Source organism: Gossypium raimondii, chromosome 3, assembly GCF_025698545.1.
Source record: "Gossypium raimondii isolate GPD5lz chromosome 3, ASM2569854v1, whole genome shotgun sequence".
NCBI classification, from domain to species: Eukaryota; Viridiplantae; Streptophyta; class Magnoliopsida; order Malvales; family Malvaceae; genus Gossypium; species Gossypium raimondii.
In genome coordinates, this window is record NC_068567.1 from 45,380,758 (window position 1) to 45,405,038 (window position 24,281).

Sequence of the window (24,281 nt, forward strand, 5' to 3'; positions counted from 1 at the left end):
AATTAAAACTTCCATCATTTGTTTCTTTATTATATATTATTTAAAATATTAATTTTCAATAGCATATGTCTAAGTTGACTATATTCAAAATAAACTAGCTATTTAGTTTTGTTAAAATTAATTATTTTATATAATTTTATTCCAAAATGATCTAAAGTAATATAAAATATTAATAAAATGAAAACAATAAAATAAATAAAATATATTATTTTTATAACATAAAATCTTTTTGTACTTAGAAATGCTATGAGAATAATTGTTGTATCAAAGGTCCCAACAAAGCCAGCGATATTAGTATTATCTTAATAATAAATTAGGAGTCTCATCAAATTGATTTGAATAATGTGGCCGTTTATATCCTTTTCATTATTGCAATGTTGATTTGAGGACATACAAAGAAATAATAATCATCATAATTTAATTGTTAAATCACTGCCTTAATCAACACCTCTCTCAGCAAAAGTCCTTGTCAAAACAAAACTAATGCAAGAAAATTCGTGGAGCAAAGGGAAGAAAATTAATTCTATTCAAATACCACAATAATTCCGATTCCAATGATTAATCACTTCCATTTAATTCAGTGGAAATTAGGGTAGGTACGAATCAATTATTAAACCATTTAATCATAAAATTAATTGTTTTATTTTATTTTATTTTTGATGTTGTTTAATTTCGAAATAAGATTACAATTTTAGATTCTCAAACTTATAATTTTGTAATTTCATTATTTCTTAAATTATTTAAAAGATTTAGTTCCTTTTGCTAAAAAAATAATTATAATTAAAATCCAGTTTTTTCTCTTCTCATTTTCTCTCCTTTGAAAATAAAAATCTCTAGCTTATTGCTACTTTTAATTTCAGCTCTCACCTCTCTTAAATGTTGTGAAGAGATTAGATTTAAACATCCATAATAAAAGATTAAGAGATTTTTTTATTTTTAAGATGAAAATGATAATATTTTAAATCAAAATTCTCGATTAAATTTAATATCGTACAAATGTGACACTAACGAAAGAAAAAAATTATCAAATTAAAGTGATTATATAACAAAGGCATGTCTTTTAAAATTTTAAAATTGAGTTTCCTAATATTCAATCGAATCAAGCTATGAACTTTTATTCAACCCTTCTAATGTTTTTACTTTATTTTAAAATTAAAATTATGTGAATCAAATTTAGAAATATTGATTTATAGTGGTCTACAGCAATATACCATGCTTAACAATAATTTATTTATCTGTTTATACTCTACTTAAAAGCTATGTCAAATGTTTGGGACAATAGAATTTTAAATTTGATTATTGTTAGCCACTTTGCATGATAAAACTTACACCACTTCTTAAATCTAATTTTAGTACATGCCATTTCTGTGGAATGAATGAAAAATATTATCAAATATATACAAGTGAGTAAATTGAATTTTAATTTGGTTAACATTGATTATTGTTGCCTATATAAGAGAATGAGAGTTTAAATGCGCTAAAACACATTTATCATCCTATTGAAAGATTGGGAAGGGATTATAAATAGTTGTAGGTGTTTGTATAAAAAAATATACACCAATAAAATCAAATTTACAAATAAAAAGAACCCAATCAATTAAGAAAAAAAAACTCAATTTTCTTAGACTTGTTCTCAAACCGCATTAAATAGAACAGAAAAATTGAAGGCTTATATCATGAATTTTAATTTCACTTCTCTTTAATATTAAAAGCAAATCAAATTCTCTAAAATAAACGGTAAATAAACCATATAAATAAATTATCATAATTAAGTTTCATGGTTGTTCAATCCAGGTGAAATAAAATAATTTTTTAGGTTGCTATAAATTTATGAGAAATTTGAGAATAAAAATGTGAAACTTATAAAGAAAATTCTATAACAGTGATACTTCAGAAAATTTATTTTAGGTAAATTTACATTCCGTAAATCACATATTTAAATTTTACATTTCAACCAAATGAATTAAACAAGATAATTTTATATTCTTGTAATCCCATTATGAAACGTAATTTAAGGGAACATTTGGTTCTTTCCCATGTTATGATTCCAATGGAATGCGATTCTTTAAAATGTGATTGATGAGAATGTCACTGCCAAAAAAGTTATTTTACGATGTTTGATATACTTGCAAAGTATTGATTAAAATCTCAAAGAAATTGCATTAACATATTTGGTACATCAATACCTTCCCTCGAATATAATGGTACATTACAAACTTACCTTTATTAAATAAAAGATAATATTAATATATTTTAACATTTTATTAGTAACAAATATTTGAATTAATCAAAAGATATAATTTGCTCATGTTTTGATCGAATTTGTTACAGGAGTACATTTGAAAAATAATTTATCTATTAACTCAATATAGAGATGCAAAATTTTCCTCATTGCATTGTACACATAACTTGAAATTATCTTGAAACTAAAATTTGATATTGATAAACTAATATGTTTAAATAGTTTTATAACAAAACAGATGCATTCATTTTAAATCTTCAACACAAACAAACAAATCTCAGTGAATGACACAGGCCCCAACGTGTAAACAAACGTCTATACTCTCAAGCTAGGCTTGACATAAACCTATATGAATTTGGTTCGATTATCGTCCAGTCAAGCTTATGAGTGACAAAAGCATTCAGCCGCTAGGCAAAGCGGTGAAGTGCTGAACTCTAGATGGCCATGGCCATAGTCCAATGGCTCTGACCCTAGTAGCATATGACACGGTGCAAGGCTGATTAAACTTTATATGATTACAAATTCAGTTGTTGAAGGAGATTTTGATTTGAGTTGTACAGCATGCTTTCTTGCTCTCTCTCTTTCTTTGATCGTTTCAAACTCCAATATTTGCCCAGCCCAACTTGGATGGCAACAATTAATAGTAATCTTCTCCATCACTTTTCCATGCTCAAGTAGATATGCAAGGAAATCCACATCGATTTTAAAACCTCTGAAGCCGATCACCTCTACCACTTTAAGACTAGGGATGGGTTTTCCGGTAACATTACTCGTATTATGTGCATGATTGTATGTCGAAGATCTCCAAATATTCAACTGCAAAATGATACAACATAATAAGAACAACCGTAAGGGAACAAAAGGGAAAGATAAGTGATCAACTGTGTTTTGTGTGGAAAGGCTGATGTGAACTTTGGTGACTAACGTATATGAAGAAATCGGAAACATTACCTCCAACGAGAGTTTGTTCAAAGAAGGAGATGCATCAATCAAGGAAGTCAAGACAAGAAGATCGTCATCATATCCACCATACGCACTTACTGCTAAGTGCCTAAGATTTGTCAATTCAGGGAAATTCGGAAATGTCATATTATACTGCAAAAGTAATTTATAATGAGAAACTCAAACAGAAACAAAATCAAAAACCGAAGGCGGCGAATATTGCAGCAAACACTTACAGCACTCATCTCCAATGTAAGACTTTTCAGCTGACAAAGATATCCCGAAAGGGGGCAAAAAGCGAAAGCTGGTTCATCATCTAAGTTCCCACCTATAAGCACATCAGTCAGAAGGGGAGCATTTTCGATATGTAATGCCACCTTTTGTCCATAATACAGAAATGACTGTAAATTGGGTGCAGAAATCTCGAGATTTTGCAAAGCGAGGCAAGCTCGTATCTCCAAATATCGCAACCGTAAAGGCGATGAACTAGCCACGTTAAGAGTCACTAAATTTTTTGACCACTCCACAACTAATTTTTCAAGCAGGGGACAATGCAAAAGGAAGTGCTCTAAAACCTCTCCGCTTACTTTTACAAATCTCAAACACAAGGAATCCAACAATCCTATGCAAGATAAACCCTGAGGAGTTCGAATGTAATTGAAACAACTTTTGGTTAAAGAATAGGATCTTAAACCTGGTGGCCAAGTTTCCTCTGCTACTTCTTCAAAGTCCAATTCAAGTTTTCGAACCCTCTTCGATATGGCAAAACAAAACCAACTATCAATATCATGTCTGCAAGTCCAATCCAAATCAAAACAAACCCTAAACTCATTTAGAGTGGAACCTTTATGCGATTCCAGGACGTGGTTAACCCAGTTTATGTACCAAGTTCTCTTTTTTTTCCTTAATCGCCCATTCCTCCGAAGCTCGCCTAATGTATTTGAAGCATCAAAGTTCAAAGCAACAATGTGTGGCCACAAAATTTTCAACCTCCTGGAAAGAAAGCATATGTTTGCTGCCTCTTTAAGGGTCAAAAAGGAAAGAACTATAAATAGAATTTCATCAGTTAATTCACTAATCCGATCCTTAGAATCCTCTTTTCCTTGATCACCCTTCTCCATCTTAATAAAACAAAAAACAAAATCATCAATACACAAATTGCAAAAAATTGTCATAAGCAAAGATCAGCCATAATTAGGCTAACCAAATAGCAACTTGAAGACTTACTTATAACCAAGATTCATGAATCACGATAAGGATGACAGAATTTTAATCCCATGGACTATGGTATTCAAATTTCACGACCAAGAAAACGGATAAAATCATCTTTCCTGAAGAAACAGTGCGAATTTTCATAATTAAAATTCGGCATCATTAGCCATAAAAAAAAAATAAAAAAGTGCATGAGATTTCACAATGAATGGCAAATACAGAAGAAAAGGAAAAGGTAAAAGAGAGAATTAATACCATTTTATTTAATCTGGGTCTGGCTTCTTTCGGTGGAAGAGATCAATAGTAGAAATTACAAAAAGGGAAATAATATATTTTTTAAGCGTGAGTGAAAAATGTAAAGAAGCGAGGTAACTTCTTTTCTGATTTTACATGCTTTCCTTTTAACCAGCAATGGCTTAATACCTATTTTCACCTCTGTTTTATACATCAAATTTCAATTTGATATTTCAACATTTTTTTTATCACTTTAGTCCCTGTATTTTCTTCTATCTATTATATTATCTCAATCCAAATTTTCGTTAAAAGACGTCAAGTAAACCAATAAAATGTTGCCATGTCTCAAAAAATTACTTAAAATTTTTTAAAACTATCACAAAGCAAAAGAATTCACAAAAATCCCCAAAAAGAAAATATCATGATTTTTTTTGGGTCTCCAACTTTACAAAAAAGTCATTTTAGTCTTCTCTTTAATTTTTCACCTCTTTTAACTCTTAAACTTGCATTTTTTTTGTCAAATCACCCCAAATGTATGGATATACACATGAATTGCTATGTGGATGACATGTCTATGTTTAACTAATTTTAAAAATTTTAAAATATTAAAAATATATTTTAACAAATTTTAATTTTTAAAAGTAATTTTATAATTTTTTCAAATTTAAAATTTTAAAAATTAATTAAAGGTTGACGTGTATGTCATGCCAAAAAGTTAAAAAATAACTTTCCATCCATTTTGAGTGATTTGATAAAAACACAAGTTTAAGAGCTAAAAAGGTAAAAAAATTTAAATAGAGGGCTAAAATATTTTTTTACGTTCAAGGCCAAATAAGTTAGTATGCCAACTAAAAACTTTGAAAATTCTAAACAAACTAAAAAAAATTCATAATTTATTTTTAAAAATATGAAAAATATTTTCAAAAATATTAATTATATAAAACTTCATAAAATCCAAAAGAATCATAAAAATAAAAGCCCTATTTGGCAATTGGCTGATAGCTGATAGCTAGTTGTTGATTGTAGTGATTGGTTTAACCAATTGATTTTATTAACTATTTATTTAAAAGTGTATGGTAAAACTTAACTGATAGTTGAAAGCTAATACGTGTAAAATGACAAATAAGGGCATGACACATTTTGTTGTTAAATATTTTTGTTTATAATACTTTTGTGACACTCTATACCCAACTCGGTTTAACGGATTCGAATATAAGATGTCACAATACTTACATAACAAAATTTTACAATCTATAAAAGCCATATTGAATGTACCTTTTATCTATATAAAATCCTTTCTAAGATAATAGGTTTGAATAATACATTTAACGTTTGTCACAAACTTTCTATGGTAAAAAACACCTTACAACAAATTGTTTAATAAAATAGACATATTCGTAGTTTATATTATTACTTGTCATTTGAAAAAAATATTTCTTTAAATGTCCCTTTGTATGCATAATATTGCCCTCGGTCTAGCACTATGCCGCATCCATGGCTTGGTCCCTCCCGGCGCACTGGTTCAGTTATTAAACCTACATACCAAAAGACACATGTAAGTTCAAAGGAAATTAGAGGGTCTCTGACCGCCTCCGGACGTACTAACGTCCAAAGTGTGAATACTGCAACAAAAGTTATATATAAATGAGGCGATATCAGTAAGTATACGGGTTAGGTTGTAATATAGTTACAATGGAGTAGGTGAGTAGTTCGAGGATCGTACCCAAGGGAGGCTAGTGCTAGATCAATTTCAACCTAAACACTAAAAGATCTAATTAGTACTCGAAATAGGTTATATTAAGCAAATACAAATAAAAGAGATTTTTAGGATTTTTATAATAATAAAATATAATAAACAAATAAATATCAAGAGATTAAAAAGTGGAATTAATCAAATTTGATTATGGGTGATTAGCTAGCTTTGAAAATCTTTATCAACTGTCACTTTGGGTCCCTCGTCAATTAACTAGTCGATATTTTAGCAGGATCTTCCGATACGTCCACTAAAATAATGAGTCAGCAAGGACTACTTATCTTCTGACCTCACAGTCTAGACCATACTAATTTTAGGTTAATTCCTACCTTGATGACTTCCTAAGGTTGTCAAGCCTATGGTTTAGGTTCTTCCTTTCCTAAACAGTTGATCCGTTGAGTAACCCTACAAAACAGTTAATAGATCATACCTCCACTCACTAATCCCCCATAGAGAGATTAGTTCCTCATGGTTTTCGTAAATAATATAAAATCGATATAAAGCATAAACATGATAATTGAATCGGAAGTATAAAATTTAAGAAAAAGCCTAGTTTGTATTATAAAGAAGATTGAGTCCACAAATTTTAATTTCATCCACAAATCAGATCTCCCGAGATAAAACAAAGAACAAACTGAAAGTAAATCTAAAACATAAGAAAAGAGAAAAAATTAAACAGAAATTAAAAGAAAGATTCTAAACTAAGTAATTGGTGTCCATAACATGTGACAAATGAGCCTATTTATAGATTTGATGTGAACGTCGTCCTTAACCCTAGGGTAGCTGACGTTCCCGGGCTTTAAGTTGGATTGTGCAAACCAAAATGCCCTCTGGCTCATATTAATTACTGGCCAGAGTCGATGTCACGACACATCAGAACCTGTGTCGCGACATAGAAATCAATATACTTTTCTTTGGGATGTAACACCCCAAAATTTTAATTTTGGGTATTGTGAATGTGTGACACAAACATCTGTTAGCTTTTGTGGTTATGTGTTTTAGGAGTGTTTGGGAGGTCCCAAGTTCAAGCCAGGACTTGGGCAAATTTTGGTATTTTTATGAATAAGCCCTATCTTTGGTCAATAGGCTTTTGAAGTAAAAGTTGACCAATAATTAATAGAATGGGTCTGTTGGTTTGGTGGTTAATTGGATTGTTGGTGTGAGGGAGGTCATGGGTTCGAATCTTTGGGATGGCAAATGTTGTGTTTTTGCTCCTAATTTCAGCAAGAGTTGTGCTGAACTGAGTTTCTGAGTGGTGGATGTGTAGTGGGAAATGAGGGAGCGATTTTAGGAGTGAATTAGGGGATTATGGAGGAAAATATCCAAAATCTGATCATTTTTTCCTTTTTCGAAAAAAAAGAGTCGTTTTTCTCTCCATGTAACAACTCGATTTAGGGCCTAGTCGGAACAGTGGTTTCGGGACCACAAATCTGACGAGAAAAAAATTTCTTATCATTATATTTTTATGGCCTACAATTTCACGGAAAGATTTCATAAAAATTTCGTTCGAAAATTTTGACGTTTGGGCACTCAATTTAGTCAAAAGGACTAAATTGTAAAAAGTACAAAAGTTGAGTTCTACATGTTAGAGGTGTCCAATTGTTATGAAATTTTAAATTGGAGGTCTTTAAATGGAAACTAGACCATTGGTTAAATTGTGGACAAAAATGAACGTGAGATAAGTGAAATAGGATATTTTTAAGTGAAGAGTATTTTAGTCATTTAGTTATTAAAATGAATTAAAAACAAAATTAAAAGCCAATTTTTGTTCATCTTCAAACTAGGGCTGAATTTTACAAGGGGAAATCCATATTTAGGGTTTTCAAGCTTCCATGCTCCATAGTAAGTGATCCCAAGCCCCGTTTTTAATGTTCTTTACGTTTTTAGAGTCCCGGTAACTTGATTTAGCTTATTCTAGCAATAATTTAACCGAGGGTTCATATTTGGAAAAATACCCATAGGTGAAATATGTTTGTTTTGATGTTTTATGGTAGAATATGAAGCTTGGAATTTTCTTAAACAACTTTTCCTAAGCGATTTTAAGTGAAAACGAGTAAAACGTCGTAATCGGTAAAAATACTTAGTGTTCATAAGTAAGTGTTAGAGTGGGAATTTGATGTTACCATAGAAGGGAAAATGTTCAGCATGTCATAAAACATAAGAATAAGAGATGAAGTTTAATTTCCGAGCTTTGGGACAAAAGTGGAAATATGCAAAAGTTTAGGGGTAAAATCGTAATTTTTCCAAAAATTGAGTCGAGGATTGTTTTGATAAATGTGAATATTAAACAAGCTAAATTTGATATTATAGATCAATAAGAACGTGGAATCAACCTCAATCGGGGAAAGGAAAATATCGTAGACTAAATTGCAAAATTACTATATTTTGCACTGAGGTAAGTTTGTATGTGAATAATGCATCATTTTAATTTTATTTAATATATTGTTGAGATATGATTGAATATAGAATAAATATTTGATGTAGATTACAAAAATGTGGTTAAATTTGAAAAAGTTGGTAAAATGTTGTAAAATAAGGTTCCCGATTGAACACTCGGATTAGACTGGGATTCATTGAATGTAAGGGGTTGCTAAGTGCAGATTACCTGAATCACTGATCAAAAAGGGGTTGTTAAGTGCAGATTCCCCTTAAAAATTGATCAAAAAGGGGTTGCTAAGTGCAGATTCCCCAAAACTCTGATAAAAAAGGGGTTGCTAAGTGCTGATTCCCCGAATTATTAATTCTAAAGGTGGTTGCTAAGTGTTGATTCCATTGTATCCTTGATTGTGAAAAGGGTTGTTATGTGCTGATTCCCCGTATCACTGAATATAAGGTGGTTGCTAAGTGCTGATTCTACCGAGTAACGGTTAATATTCCAAAGTGTTCATCGGGGAAATTGGACAAGTGAAAGTACATGTGAAATGGATAAGATTACGTGATGAATATTGGGTTCGATATTTAATCGACCCTTCAGTAAGATGATATGAAGTATTAAAATTATTAAAGAGTAAATTTAGAAATAAAATAGTTTTGAACAACAGCAGTTGTGTAACTTTGAAAAATCACCAAAAATGGTAGAAATTGAATTAGGGGTTTGATGAGATGTGAAATTAAATCTGAATGAGTCTATTTTCACATAAAGGAAATAGAATAAGCAAAACAGTTAAATATTTTGAGATATTTGAATTTTAGTGAGACAGGGTCAGAATGATTTTGAAATCCCCTGTTCCGACTTTGGAAAATAACTAACAATTGTACAAAAATAAATATGGTTTTTAATTTACATTCTTAAATTTATCAATGAGTCTATTTTCAAGAGAAACAAACGGGAACATCATTTGAAATATGTACAAAGAGATAACTAATTTTTAGTGAAGAGGGGTTAGAGCTATTGAGCAGTGAAATAGGGGAAACTTTAAAGAATAAACTGTACTAATTTGCTAAACCAAAAATTCTTAAAATTTTATGGTGAGAACATATATGAGTCTATTTTCAGGAAAAATTTAGGGATCCTAATTTGGAGTTCTGTATCTGCAGATAAAAATAATTTAGTGACTGTGACGCGAATAAACAGCTTGCTGGAACTTGAATAAATAGTGAATTTATGTGTGATTAAAATTATATTATCTATGGAAACATGCTAGAAACTTGTTTATTAATTACATACTTACTTACTAAGCTATATGCTTACTCCTCTTTCTTTTCCCTTGTTTTATAGTGTTACTAGTTCAGCTCGGAATTCGAAAATAGTCGAGAACTCATATACACTATCCACAACTTTTGGTATTTTGTAATCAATATTTCTAAATTATGGCATGTATAGAAGGCTTGATTTTGATGTTATATGTTACAAAGTATTTAGCCTAAATGTTAGTATATGTTATTTGATAAATTATTTTATACAATGCTAATGATGATAGTTAAAATGTTAAGTATGATTTAAATATATTTGAGAATATAAATGTTGGTTGAAACATTGGAATTGACTGGGTTACTATCTAAAAATTTGCAGGTGAGATTACATATTTATAAAAGGGGATTATGTCAAAATTTTCATAAAAAAAAATCTTAGTTGGAACGATAGCAAGTGTTTGTGTTCTAGTAATACCTTATACTCTGTTCCGGCGAGGAACACGGGTACGGGGTGCTACACTCCATCTTTCTGACATTTTCTCTCCCCCATCTCTACTGAATGTTTTTTCTTCCTTGCTTCTTACTCGATTATCTTTTCTTTTATTTCCTCTATTGTCAAAATTCCCTTATTCCCTCTAAACCATTCTTTTCTCTTGATTTCGTAGTGTTAAACAACACTTGTGCAAATTCAGTATGTTATTGGGTATAATTTTAAGAGATTATTTTGTGTTCAATAGTCTAATTTCGAGGTATTGGCAGCAGCATTTCACGAGGATTAAGGCTCTCCTTGTGATTTTCGTAAATATACCGATTTGAAGTTTTTGTGGTAAATGTTCATCGTTTTATGAGTAAGTATTTTAGTTTTGGGATTTTGATTAATCACGAGGTAAGACTGATTATGGTGTTATTTGTTCAATTATAGGCTTTGGAGTGTTCGGGGACTATTTTAGCATCAAACAAAACCAAGTGTGCTCCCGAAACACAAAAATAACGGATTCAGTGAAAAGCCAAAATTGTTTGTTGTTTGGACAGCAGCAATAGACTAACTTTGAAAAATCACCATAAATTGTGGAAATTGAATTAGATGATAAAAAAAATATGGGATTAAATATATTTGAGTCTAGTATCTCATAGAAGAAAGGAAGTAAGCAAAATAATTTCATATTATGAGATACTTGAATTTTAGTGAGACAGAGTTAGAATGATTTTGGAATCCCCTGTTCTGAGTTTGGAAAATTATTAAAATTGTATAAAAATAATTACGGGTTAGAATTTATATTTTAAAATCTTGAATGAGTCTACTTTCAGGAGAAACAAACAAGAACATCATCTGAATTTTGTATGAGAAGATAATTAATTTTTAGTGCAGAAAGGTCAAAAATATTAGACAGCAGAATAGGGGAAAATTTAAAGAATAAACTATACTTATTGGCTAAACAAATAATTCTGAAAATTTTATGGTTAGAAGATATATGAGTCTGGTTTAAGGAAAAATTTGAGGATCTTAATTCGGAATTTTGTAGCTTAAGATACAAATAATTTAGTAACAGTGACTCAGGTATACAGCTTTGAAGGATTATATAAGTAAATAATGGAAACACATATGAATAATTAACTAGCACGAGTTACATTAAAATGGATCACAAGGCCAAGGACAATTTGGGTCATGTGGACCACACGGGCGTTTGGGCCAACACGGGCGAACATCATGGGCTTGTAGGCCCATTTTCACTGTTTGACTGATAAGGTTGCATGGGTCGCCCGAGTCGACTGTGGACCTGCTGTAGGGTCGATAAGCTTACCTAGACCCCTAATTGACTGAAATGACTGTATGACTGATATGATTAAGCCTGATGATGTCCCACTGATTTGATACTGTATGCCCTATTTACATGCATGATATTATGTTATAGCATGTCATATCTGTATATTGCATTGCATTGGGTTGGGGGATTATAATGTTCAGAGGAAGTTTACTGAAAGGCCTTGAGCCTAATTTACTGGCAGCTCAGCTGCAAACTACTGTCTAGTGCCGTATTCGGTACTACTTAGAGTGTAGGGATTGGTGGGTTTATTATATCCCCACATAGAGTGTAGGGTTGGACGGAGATGGTGTGTAGAGGCTGGATGGGTAGGATTTTAGTGACTGCATATCTGTTACTGCTACTGATATTGTGATGGGCTAAAGCCCTACTGCATGACTGTTTTTATACTGAGATGGGCTAAGGCCCAAACTGGATTGATACTGATACTACAAAGGGCTTAAGCCCTAACTGTGATTATCTGTTTACTGTCTGTTCATTTGTATGGGGATTACACACTAAGTTTACGCAAACTCAACCCTTCTGTTTAATTTGTATAGGTAATCCCCAGATTTAGGCGGATCGGTGCGGCAGAGGACTCAGCGGTGGCCACAGGACTTCTTTTACACTGTTTACTACCTATTTATGATTTTACTTTTATTTGGGAGTATTTTGCTGTAATTATGACCTTTACGAATTTTGGTTTAAAATTATGGTTTTATACGATTTTATGATTTAAATCTGCTAGTGTTCGGTAAAACTCGGGTTTTCAAATGAATTTAATGTTTTATCAAAAATACCATGAATAAGCAAACTGTTTAAAAGCTTCCGCAATAAAAATAAAAAAACGTTTTGAAATTGAATAACGATTTGTAAATGAATAATATTTTGAAAACAAGCGACACGATTTGAAGTTAACATAAGATAATAAAAAATGGTTAAATAGAGAAGAGGATTTAGCGACGACATATTTTTCGAAAAGCACTATTATGTGACGTCATCAAATTCGACCATAATGTCTAGGCCGGGCTTGGGGTGTTACATGAGTTATCTTCAAGGGTATGTTGTGACACCCTTAGGCTATGTCGTGATGTTGAAGGCAGTCTCAGAATTTCTTCATTCTACTCTCTATGTTGCGACATTGAACCCTCTGTGTTGCGACATAGTGACCAATATTGGTTTAACACGCCTTCTAATGGTCTCCTGCAGACTTACAAAGTTCATTAGCTCACCCTTAGGCTTCATTCAGTCCTTGAGGTCAATAAAATACTCAATTTGCACATTTTATTGAATTAAGTTAAACTTATTAAAACATAATTATAATGATTGTTTTCAAACTCCTAAAATGCAAAAATTAGTTTATTCTGCTACACCGAATTACGCCAGATCAAACTCCTCCACACTTAATTCATTGCTTGTCCTCAAGAAAAATAAACAAAAACAAAAAATAGAAAAGACAACCCTTAAGAAAATATGATACAAATATTTACTTTGGAGTACATGACTAGGCATTTCATCTTTACGAATAATTTTGTCATGATGAATAATTGATTTACAACTTTTAACTTTAGACATCTAAGTTCAAGACATTACAAAATATACAAGCATTAAGGGTCTTTGATAACACGGAAATTTACACATTTTTACATACCTTTTTAACTTAAAACCATACAGTTTCGATAAAATTCTTGTCAAAAAAATAATTAATTTTTCCAAAATAAATAAAGTGCACTTAAAATATGAACATTTTTAATTTTAGTTAATTTTATAATTAATTTTGATGAATTTTGGTTATTTTTGACAGATTTGCACAAAGGGCGGAAAATGGCTCGGTAGACACTGCTAGAAGCACAAAATCGAGAAGCAATTTGAAGTATCGAGGTGAACTAAATTTCAGCCTAAGACGGTATAAAATTATATATATTAATTCAAAATATAATTAATTTTAATTTATATCCAATTTAATTTGGGTTCATAAATTATTATTAATTAATTATGAAAAAATGGTCCAATTAAACTGAACCGAGTGAACCGAACCGACCAAGAAATGGACAGCCCAAAAATCGTCCCAAGAGCTGACCCAAATAAGCTTATTATCTGATTATTTAAGCTTGCAAATAGTCCCTTGAAGACTTGTTCAAGTTGCATTCAAACCCCTCCACAATTGGTGGCTTTATAGATTTGCCTCAAGCCTAAATTAGCAAAGTTGAAACTATCAACCTTGCCACATGTGTGGCTGGCCAAGGGAGGGCTCTTTGGATAATTTTAGCTATTTTTAGCAGCCCTCCTCAACTATAAAAACCCCCTTAGTCTGGTCATTTGAAAAACACACCTTAAGCATTCACATCTGTCCTCTCTTCTCTCCACTTTCTCTCTTCTTTTCCATTCCAAAATTCTCTTGCTCTCTTGCCAATTTCTCCTTTTGGGAAAGGGACTTTCATCAGCTATTTAGAGTAGTAATTAAGTGTTCATAGCAGCCTTGGTCGACGAAGGACAACGGAGAAGGAAGAACGGACCAACTAGTCAAGCCACTGAAAAACACCGGATTTGATTCTTGTTCCGTATCTCTTTAATATTTGTTGTTGTTATGTTGAACATATCTATGAATATTTATGTTGTTGGAATGGTTAATTTAATCAATTTAGCTTGAATTTAATTCCTGTTAGTTTGATTTCATTTTGTTTGTTAAAATTATTGAAATTGTGTGTATGTTATTATAGGCTTTGGGAAGATGCTTGATTAAGTAAAATCATGACTAAGTTATTCTTGCACTACAATTGTTAGGTAACTAATGAATTAATTATTTAAATGGATTGAAACTGTAATTAATGGACACAGTACTTAATCAGTGTATGTTTAATCATCTAAGGTAGTTGAGGGTTAGATTAGGAACGGTATCTGACGATACATTTGCCTTGCATAACTTGCAAGATTATTGTGATTAAACTGTTTCAAGGTACGGATACTTTGTTACCTCACATAGTCTTTTATGTGCTTATTAAATCGGGTTAATTGTTTGAATTGACATAGGGATATGTAAAAGAGATTATTTCGATTTAATAAGTATGTATGTGCAATAACATATTTGCCTATTAAGATTTGTTTAATCAGTTGAATTGACATAGGGATATAGTCAAGAGATAAATGGATTTTGGTAGGTGAGTATGTTCATAAGTTAGCAAATTCCTGAGTTGCCGTGAACTTATTCGTAACAATATAAACATGAGTTTAATAATTCTAAGTTAAGAAATGTAATTAATCTAACACAATTATGTCATCTTGATTAAAATCGTATTTTGAAATCGTGCATTTGAGATTTATTTATTTAGTTCACTTAGTTTAAAATCTTAGTTTTTAATCACCCTCTTCAAACAAAGTATTTTTTCACCAAAGTATTTTAAATAGCATTCATAAATAATTCTTTTCACAGTCCATGTGGGTACGATAACTCGACATTTACTTGTCACTTTATTACTTGTTGCGATTCTGTACATTTGCACATTTCCGTCATTCCAAGTTTTTGGCGCCATTGCCGGGGACTGTGTTTTAAAAAAGTCATTATTTGTAAAGTTGTTAGGTTTGCATTTTGGTTTCTTTTTCTGTTCAAATTTTAACTTAGTTAATTTTTCTATGGTTATTTCAGGTGTTTATGAGTATTGACCAAATCATCGATTTACTCCCTGCAGACCCTGAGATTGAACGAACTTTTTGACAGCGAAGAAGACAAGCAACTCAGAGAAGGACTGAAGAGATGAACTTCGAAAATCTGAATCAAGAAAACGGAGCAAACCTTGCTGATAATCCTATCCTTATTGCTGATGATAGGGGTATGGCTTTGAGACAGTATGTCGTGCCAGTATTTCATGATCTTAATTCGGGTATTAGGAGACCCAAAATTGTGGCACAACAGTTCGAGTTGAAGCCAGTCATGTTCCATATGCTTCATACAGTGGGCCAATTCAGTGGAATGCCTACTGAAGATCATCACCTACTCTTAAGACTATTTATAGAGGTCAGCGATTCTTTCAAGTTAGCCGGAGCACCCGAAGATGTATTACAATTAAAGTTGTTCCCATATTTATTAAGGGACAGAGCTCGAGCTTGGTTGAACTCATTACCACCAAACTCAATTTCAACATGGCAAGAGTTAGCAAAAAAATTCCTTATGAAGTATTTCTCGCCTAGCAAGAATGCTAAGTTGAGGAACGAGATCACTGCTTTCCAACAAATGGATGATAAGTCATTGTATGAGGTATGGGAAAGGTACAAAGAATCATTACGGAAGTGCCCTCATCACGGAATCCCATATTGCATACAACTTGAGACATTTTATAATGGTCACAATGCTCACACGAGGATGGTAGTGGATGCTTCTACTAATGGTGCTCTCATTTCTAAGTCTTATAATGAGGCTTAGAAATCATTGAGAGGATTGCCAACAACAATTATCAATGGCCAACCAATCGAGCAGCGTCAGGAAGACGAGTCACTGGAATACATGACGCTCTTACTTCACTAGCATCTCAAGTATCACCAATATCCTCAATGTTAAAAAATCTTACTACTAATGGGTGTAATAGTTTTACAGCACAACCACTAAATTAATTTGAAAATGCAGCTTGTGTTTATTGTAGGGAAGGACATTTGTTCGAAGAATGTTCATTGAACCCAGAATCTGTGTATTACATGGGTAACCAAAACCAAAATCAAGGAAGACAAGGGCTGCAATCCAATTCTATAACCCATCATGGCGAAACCTCCCGATTTTTTCTTGGAGTAACCAAGGGGCAGGAACCAGTAACAATCATGTCCAACCTAGATTGACCTAGCCACCTAGTTTTTCCCAACAAGCTCAGAAACCAACCCAAGCTGAACCATCCAATAGCCTAGAGAATCTATTGAAGGCATACATGGTGAAAAATGATGCCTCTCTAAGGAATTTAAGGAATCAAGTGGGCTAGTGATACGGAGAATCTGAGGAATCCAGGGAAGGAGCATCGTAAAGAGTTAACATTGAGAAGCAAAAAGACTTTAGAGCCCAATTCCGTCGAAGTTGAGAATGAGCCAGCTGATGCTCAAGACTCGGAGGAAGTTCACCCGAGTGTTGAAATTCAAGTTTCATCGAAAATTGAATCTGTAAAATCAGACAAGGTAACTTCTGAACTAGCTAATTCTAATCAACTAATAACTCTATTAGATGAAGAATTTCCACAGAAAATGAATCAACCTGTTCCAGTAAAGAAACCTCTACCACCCTACCCTCAAAGACTTTAGGAGAAGAAACAGGAAATTCAATTTAAGAAGTTCCTAGAAGTACTCAAGCAACTTCATATCAACATCTAGTTGGTTGAAGCACTTGAACAAATGCCAAACTACGTCAAATTTATGAAGGATATCCTGTCTAAAAAATGAAGGCTTAGAGAATTTGAGACGATAGCCCTAATGAAGGAATGCAGTGCATATCTTCAAGACAAACTACCCCTAAAATTGAAGGATCCTGGGTGTTTTACCATACCTTTCAATATTGGAGCAACATATTGTGGTAAGGCACTATGTGACTTGGGTGTGAGTATCAACTTGATGCCCATGTCAATATTTAAGAAGTTGGGGATAGGTGAAGTTAGACCTACTACGGTTACACTTCAATTAGCAAATCGATCCTTAGCATATCCAGAAGAAAAAATCGAGGATGTATTGGTACGTGTAGACAAATTTATCTTTCTTGCTGACTTTGAAGCAGACAAAGAGGTGCCAATCATCTTAAGAAAACCATTCTTAGCAATCAGAAGGACCCTTATTGATGTGCAAAAGGGTGAGCTTACTATGTGTGTTGAAGATGATCAAGTAACATTTAACGTTTTTAAGTCCATTCGATTTCCTGACACAATTGATGATTCTTCTACAGTGTCCGATTTGGAGGACTTAATCATGGAGAAGGAATTCAATTATGTTGAGGACCCATTGGAACAAATTTTGACATCAGATCTTACAAATGATGAAGAGGACGATGAATACTTAGCTTTGTTAGAAGCTAATCAAAGGGGATTTAATTCGCAATCCTGCTTTGAATCTTTGGAGTTAGAGAAAAGTGATTATGCCCAACCAAAATCATCAATCGAGGAGCCACCTAAATTAGAACTGAAGGTACTTCCCTCACATTTGAAATAGGTTTATTTAGGTAACTCTTCTACTCTGCCTGTGATTGTTTCAGCAGAATTAACTACTGAGCAAGAAGAGAAACTCATCCTAGTGTTAAACAATTCAAGAAGGCTATCGGATGGACCATACCCGATATCTGTGGAATTAGTCCATCTGTATGCATGCACAAGATTATCTTAGAAGATGGCGAAAAAGGGACGATTGATAGACAACGAAGATTGAACCCCATCATGAAGGATGTAGTTGAGAAAGAAATCATCAAGTGGTTAGATGCGGGTATAATTTACCCCATCTCAGATAGTTTATGAGTAAGTCCGGTCCAGTGCGTGCCAAAGAAAGGAGGTATCATGGTCATTGAAAATGAGAATAACGAGTTGATATCGACTAGAACAGTTACGGGATGGAGAATTTGCATCGATTACCGGAAGCTGAGCAAGAAAACTAGGAAAGATCACTTTCCTTTGCTATTTTTGGACTAGATGCTGGATAGACTCGTAGGGCGAGGCTATTACTATTTTCTCATTGGATACTCAGGGTATAATTAGATTACAGTAGCACCAGAAGATCAGCACAAGACAACATTCACCTATTCGTGCGGTACATTTGCATTTAGGCGCATGCCATTTGGTTTATGGAATGCACCTGCTACATTTCAGAGATGTATGATGTCTATTTTTACTAACATGGTTGGGAAATATTTGGAAGTTTTTATGGATGATTTTTCAGTATTCGGAGATACATATGATGATTGCCTAGCCAATCTAGCCAAGGTACTAAGGCGATGCGAAGAAACAAACATTGTACTTAACTGGGAAAAGTGCCATTCCATGGTACGATTATTCTAGGGCATCGGATAACAAGACATGGAATCGAGGTAGATAAAGCAAAGGTAGTTGTTATTGAGAAACTCCCACCTCTAATATCTGTAAAGGGTGTTAGGAGCTTTTTGGGACATGTCAGTTTCTATCGAAGATTCATCAAGGACTTCTCCAAAGTTGCTAAACCCTTATGCAAATTATTGCAGAAGGACACATCGTTTAAATTTTATGAGGAATGCTTAAGAGCTTTCAACGATTTGAAGAGTCAGTTAGTCTCGGCACCCATAATAGTCACACCAGATCAGGATTTGCCATTTGAATTGATGTGTGACACAAGTGACTTCGCGATTAGAACTGTCTTGGGTCAACGAAGGAACAAAGTTTTTCATCCCATCTACTATGCGAGTCAGACTCTGACAGGAGCTCAACTGAATTACACAGTAATAGAAAAAGAGTTACTTGCTATTGTGTTTGCTTTTGACAAGTTTCGATCTTATCTTGTAGGTACCAAAGTGACTGTTTATACGGACCACTCGGTAATTAAGTATTTACTTGCCAAGAAAAATGCTAAGCCGAGACTGATCCCATGGGTACTTCTACTTCAAGTGTTCGATCTAGAAATTCAAGATCAAAAGGTAGTGGAAAACCAAGTAGTAGACCACTTGTCTAGATTGAAGCCGTAAGAAAGGAACTCTCCTCATATACCAATTCGAGAGACGTTTCCAGATGAACACATACTGAAGGTAAATCATGTCCATAAACCCCTTGGTTTGCTAATATTGCTAACTTTTTAGCTTGTGGTTTGATGCTGGTTGATAAGACGTATCATCAAAAGAAAATGTTTCTTCACAATATGAAGCACTAGTTTTGGGAAGAACCGTATTCGTTTAAAAAGTGTGCAGATCAAATAATCAGGAGATGCGTGGCAGAAGATGAAGTACATAAGATTTTATACCATTTTCACTCAGCTCCAAGTGGGGGAAACTTCAGAGGTACACGTATTGCAGTCAAGGTATTGCAAGCCGGGTTCTTTTGGCCAACACTATTGAAAGATGCGTATGCTTACGTAAAGAGTTGTGATTGATGTCAAAGGGTCATAAATGTCACCATTAGAAATGAGATGCCTCGAACAAACATCATTGAGGTAGAATTATTTCAATGTTTGGGGTATTGACTTTCTTGGTCCTTTCCCTCCGTTTTTTGGTCATAAGTACATATTAGTAGCAGTAGACTATATGTCTAAATGGGCTGAGGCAGAGGCATATCCGACAAACGATGCTAAGGTTGTAATGAAGTTTTTGCAGAAACATGTGTTCATAAGGTTTGGAACCCCAAGAGCCATCATCAGTGATGAAGGATCCCACTTTGTGAACAAGTGATTGAAATGGTTATTAGATAAACATGAAGTGAAACACAAGGTCACTACAGCTTATCATCTGTAGACGAATGGGCAAGCTGAACTGGCAAACAAGGAGATCAAAGGCATACTTGAGAAGGTAGTTTGCCCGAACAGACGAGATTGGTCCAAAAGACTGGATGATGCTTTATGGGCTTACAAGACAGCATACAAGACACCTTTAGGGACGTCACCTTATAGGTTAGTCTTTGGGAAAGCCTGCCATCTACCCTTGGAGTTAGAACACAAAGCTTATTGGGCTGTTGACTTTCTCGGTCCTTTCCCTCCGTCTTTTGGTCATAAGTACATATTATTAGCAGTAGACTATATGTCTAAGTGGGCTGAGGCAGAGGCATATCCGACAAATGATGCTAAGGTTGTAATGAAGTTTTTGCAGAAACATATGTTTATAGGGTTTGGAACCCCAAGAGCCATCATCAGTGATGAAGGATCCCACTTTGTGAACAAGTGATTGAAATGGTTATTAGATAAACATGAAGTGAAACACAAGGTCGCTACAGCTTACCATCTGTAGACGAATGGACAAGTTGAACTGGCAAACAAAGAGATCAAAGGCATACTTGAGAAGGTAGTTTGCCCGAACTGACGAGATTGGTCCAAAAGACTGAATGATTCTTTGTGGGCTTATAAGACAGCATACAAGACACCTTTAGGGATGTCACCCTATAGGTTAGTCCTTGGGAAAGCCTGCCATCTACCCTTGGAGTTAGAACACAAAGCTTATTGGGCTCTCCAACGACTCAACTTGGATCTTAAAAGTGCCAAAGAGAAACGGATGCTTTAACTTAACGAGTTAGAAGAAGTCCGAATGTCTTCATACGAGAATGCCAAATTACTTAAGGAGGGACTCAAGAAATGGCATGACAAACACATTCGAGTTCTAGAATTTGAAGCAGGTCAACAAGTCTTGTTATTCAATTCCAGATTAAGGTTCTTTCCAGATAAGTTAAAATCATGTCGGTCCGGTTCATTTATGATTCATCGAGTCTATCCATACGGAGTTGTTGAACTTTAAGGTAAGGGAGGTAATTTTCGAGTGAATGCTCAACGCTTGAATAATTATTGGGGAGATAAAATTGAACGGAATCAAATCTCGTTCATTTTATCAGATATTTAATTTTTCTTGTTCTTCTGTTTGAATAAATGATTTAGGGTATATTTTCGGGATTAGTATGTTTAAATAAATTTTTTCTAGGAGATTGGAACTTAAGCGGGATCACTTCTGACCTCTCCAAACTTTCCTGTGAATTGATTTTAACATAATTTCCAAAGAAATTATTCCTAAATGACAAAATAAATTTTAGTTTTTCAAATAAAATGGTCAATTTTGATCCAAGTTTTATGTTGCAACTCAATTTTAAATTTTCATTAAGTCTATGAACTTAATTGAATTATTTTTAAATTTGGTTGCTCTTTTGTAAATATTAAAAATTAGATGCCTCTTTTGTAAATATTTTGAAAAAGCATCTAGAATAAATGTTTTAGTTCAATAAAAATGATAATTATTAATATATAATTATATTCATTATAATATATATTAATTATTATCACTTTATTTAGAGTTAGGGTTAGTTTTAATTTAATCATATTTTATTTGATAAGTTTTATCTTAATAAATTAATAGAAAATAATAATTTAATATGCATTATATTAATTATTAATTGTTATTTAGTTTGAGTAGAATTAGAGCTTAGAATTTTTAAGAATTCTACTCTAGCTCCTACTCCTTTCACTATAAATTCCACCCATCTATTCCTTTTTTTTTTCATTCATACACCATTCCCTCCAAAAACACCAAAACCCTTAAGTGCCGAAACCTCCTAACAATTTCCTAGCCACAGCATCGCCCAACTAATCGGTCATCAACACCCCACGCCTGCCCAAACCAGGCCTGCTCAACGATCCGCACGCTGCTCACATCCATCCCCTGCTGCGCTATTGCCTTGCATACCCAAGCGGCACACTAGCCTTTCACCCATTCTTAGCCAAAACCCCCTCAACCTATTTTAATTTGCCATCTTTTGATTCAAAATTATTTTTCTTAAGAGCTGTTAATTTTTACAGAAAATAGGTTTTACAAAAAAGAGGTGGTAAGACCAATTTTTCTCCTAAATTTTAATTTATTATCTAATTTTTCAATTTATTGAATTATTAATATTTTATATTAATTAAATTTTTGAGAAAATAATTGTTACCATCTTGTGATCAGGTTAATCATGCCTCGCAAGAAAACTCGTGCATCTGCCTAAATTGACTAATCACAAAACAAGTTCCACTGTGAAGAAGCCAAAGCAAGATACAAGAGTATCTTCAAGAATCAACAGATGCATCCAGAGAAAGGTGTCACATTGAAAGAAAGCAACTATATTGGTTTTATGGCACGTATTCGTCAAGTTGCTGAAACTCTCAATTGGGAGTTGTTTTGTTAAAAGAGATCTAGTCTGGATGAGAACTTAGTGCACGAATTCTATGCGAATTTAACCCCAAGCGAGTTGACGGAAGTTCCAGTTCACGGAATCAAGGTACCAATAACTTCGAATGCTATTAATGAGTTCTTTGAATTGCTTAATTTCAAAAACGATGAATATTCCTCCTTGATGAGCAATATAAAGCCTGAAAATTTGCAAGAAATTCTCAAGGAACTTACAGTTCCAAGTTCTAAGTGGACTGTGTCAAAGCAAGGAATCCACACTTGTCGAAGAGAATACTTGACACCACTCGCAAAGGTATGGTTCTACTTCATTCGATTCAGCCTTATACCTAGCTCACATGGGACTACAATCTCATTAGAGCGAATGGTCTTATTATACTCAATTCTAACTGGAAAGACCATTAATGTGGGAAAAATAATCTTGAGGGAAATGCGGAATTGTTCCGTTAGACGTTCACGTTCTGGTCCAGCTTACTTTTCATTTACGATAACAATTCTGTGCTTGGAAACTAAAATTCTTGCAAACGTAAAGAAGACAGGCTATAGCCAGGGCACAATCACAGATTGGGACCTCTATCAAATAGCTAGAGAATCTATTCTACAGCAACGAGTTGAAGAAAGTAAGGATCCCGAAAAAGAATAAGAAGAAGATCCCACAGAGATTGAGCCAGTGCAATCGGCTGAAGTCCCTGATAAGGTGGAACTAATGGAACCAGAAGCTGAACCTGATATCGAGACTTCAATGTTCAGAGCTCAACCACCTCGCCCAGATCTTCGAGATGAGCTATCAAAGTTAGTGAACATAATGCAACATATGCAGTGGCAGCAACAAGCTTACTGGAAATACTCAAAAATAAGGGATGACTCGATGAGAAGTGCTCTTACGAAAATTTACAATGACCCATTTATTTTTGTGCCTGTGTTTCCAGATTACATATTTGAACAATGGAGCCCATTATCGAAAAAGGAGTGAAGCAATTAATGCAAAGACAATAATGATGGAGCAAAAGGTGAGTCGAATTCGGAAGGATCTGCAAAGAAATAAAGGCTGGGATCTCGACTTTATTTTATTTATGTTCTTAGGTTATTTTAGGATAAAGTTAATTAGGAATTTTTGCATAATAAAACAATAGATGGAAATCATTAATAAAATTGAACAAGTTGCGAAGTATAAAGTGTGACAATAGATATATACATGTCTAGGATTGGATTTAGAAAGAGCTTGGAACTTAAGCAGTCAAATTGACTCACCTCCTCTTTTCTAGAATCCTACCTGGTGTATAGTATCTATTCACTTTAAACAATGAGGACATTGTTCATTTTAAGTAGGGGACCGAAAAATTGAAATTATTTCCACTCAGAATAAATAGTTATTTTAATTATGATTAGGATATATTTTGTTCAATAATTTGAAATTTTGTTAAGTATGCTAAAATTTAGTATAAATAAAGTTCTATTATTTCAATAAATTGTTATGTTAGTTGAATAATAATATAAATGTATTTTTAATAAAGCATGCAAATCGTACCATAAAATTTTTAGTTCCTTAAGAAAGGTAGGCATGCATGAAAGTTTAAGTCTCTAGAATTGACTTAGTAGTTTCTTGAGGCAAAATCATAAGAAGTATGGAATGTTGAA

General features: G+C 33.4%; 1 protein-coding gene and 1 non-coding gene across 2 annotated transcripts; both read right to left on the minus strand.

Annotated features, from left to right (window-relative positions):
- Positions 1-2,415: 2,415 nt before the first annotated feature.
- LOC105794420 (putative F-box protein At3g29830) lies at positions 2,416-4,791 on the minus strand. Its single transcript, XM_012623575.2, has 5 exons — positions 4,652-4,791; positions 4,412-4,515; positions 3,421-4,305; positions 3,194-3,337; positions 2,416-3,058 (listed from the first exon to the last, which is right to left on the minus strand). The coding sequence occupies exons 3-5, from the start codon at positions 4,303-4,305 to the stop codon at positions 2,750-2,752; spliced, it is 1,338 nt and encodes a 445-aa protein (XP_012479029.1). The 5' UTR covers positions 4,412-4,515; positions 4,652-4,791; the 3' UTR covers positions 2,416-2,749.
- Positions 4,792-16,013: 11,222 nt separating this feature from the next.
- On the minus strand, positions 16,014-16,120 carry LOC128040214 (small nucleolar RNA R71). Its single transcript, XR_008194872.1, has one exon. It is a non-coding gene; the product is annotated as a small nucleolar RNA R71 (small nucleolar RNA).
- Between the last annotated feature and the right edge of the window lie 8,161 nt (positions 16,121-24,281).

Excerpts from the sequence above, each read along its gene's own strand:
- LOC105794420 (XM_012623575.2), bottom strand. The coding sequence starts at position 4,305 with ATGGAGAAGGGTGATCAAGGAAAAGAGGATTCTAAGGATCGGATTAGT. Across the intron at positions 3,338-3,420 it reads TTACATTGGAGATGAGTGCT|TATAATATGACATTTCCGAA; the intron begins GTAAGTGTTTGC and ends TTACTTTTGCAG. Across the intron at positions 3,059-3,193 it reads TGAACAAACTCTCGTTGGAG|TTGAATATTTGGAGATCTTC; the intron begins GTAATGTTTCCG and ends ATCATTTTGCAG.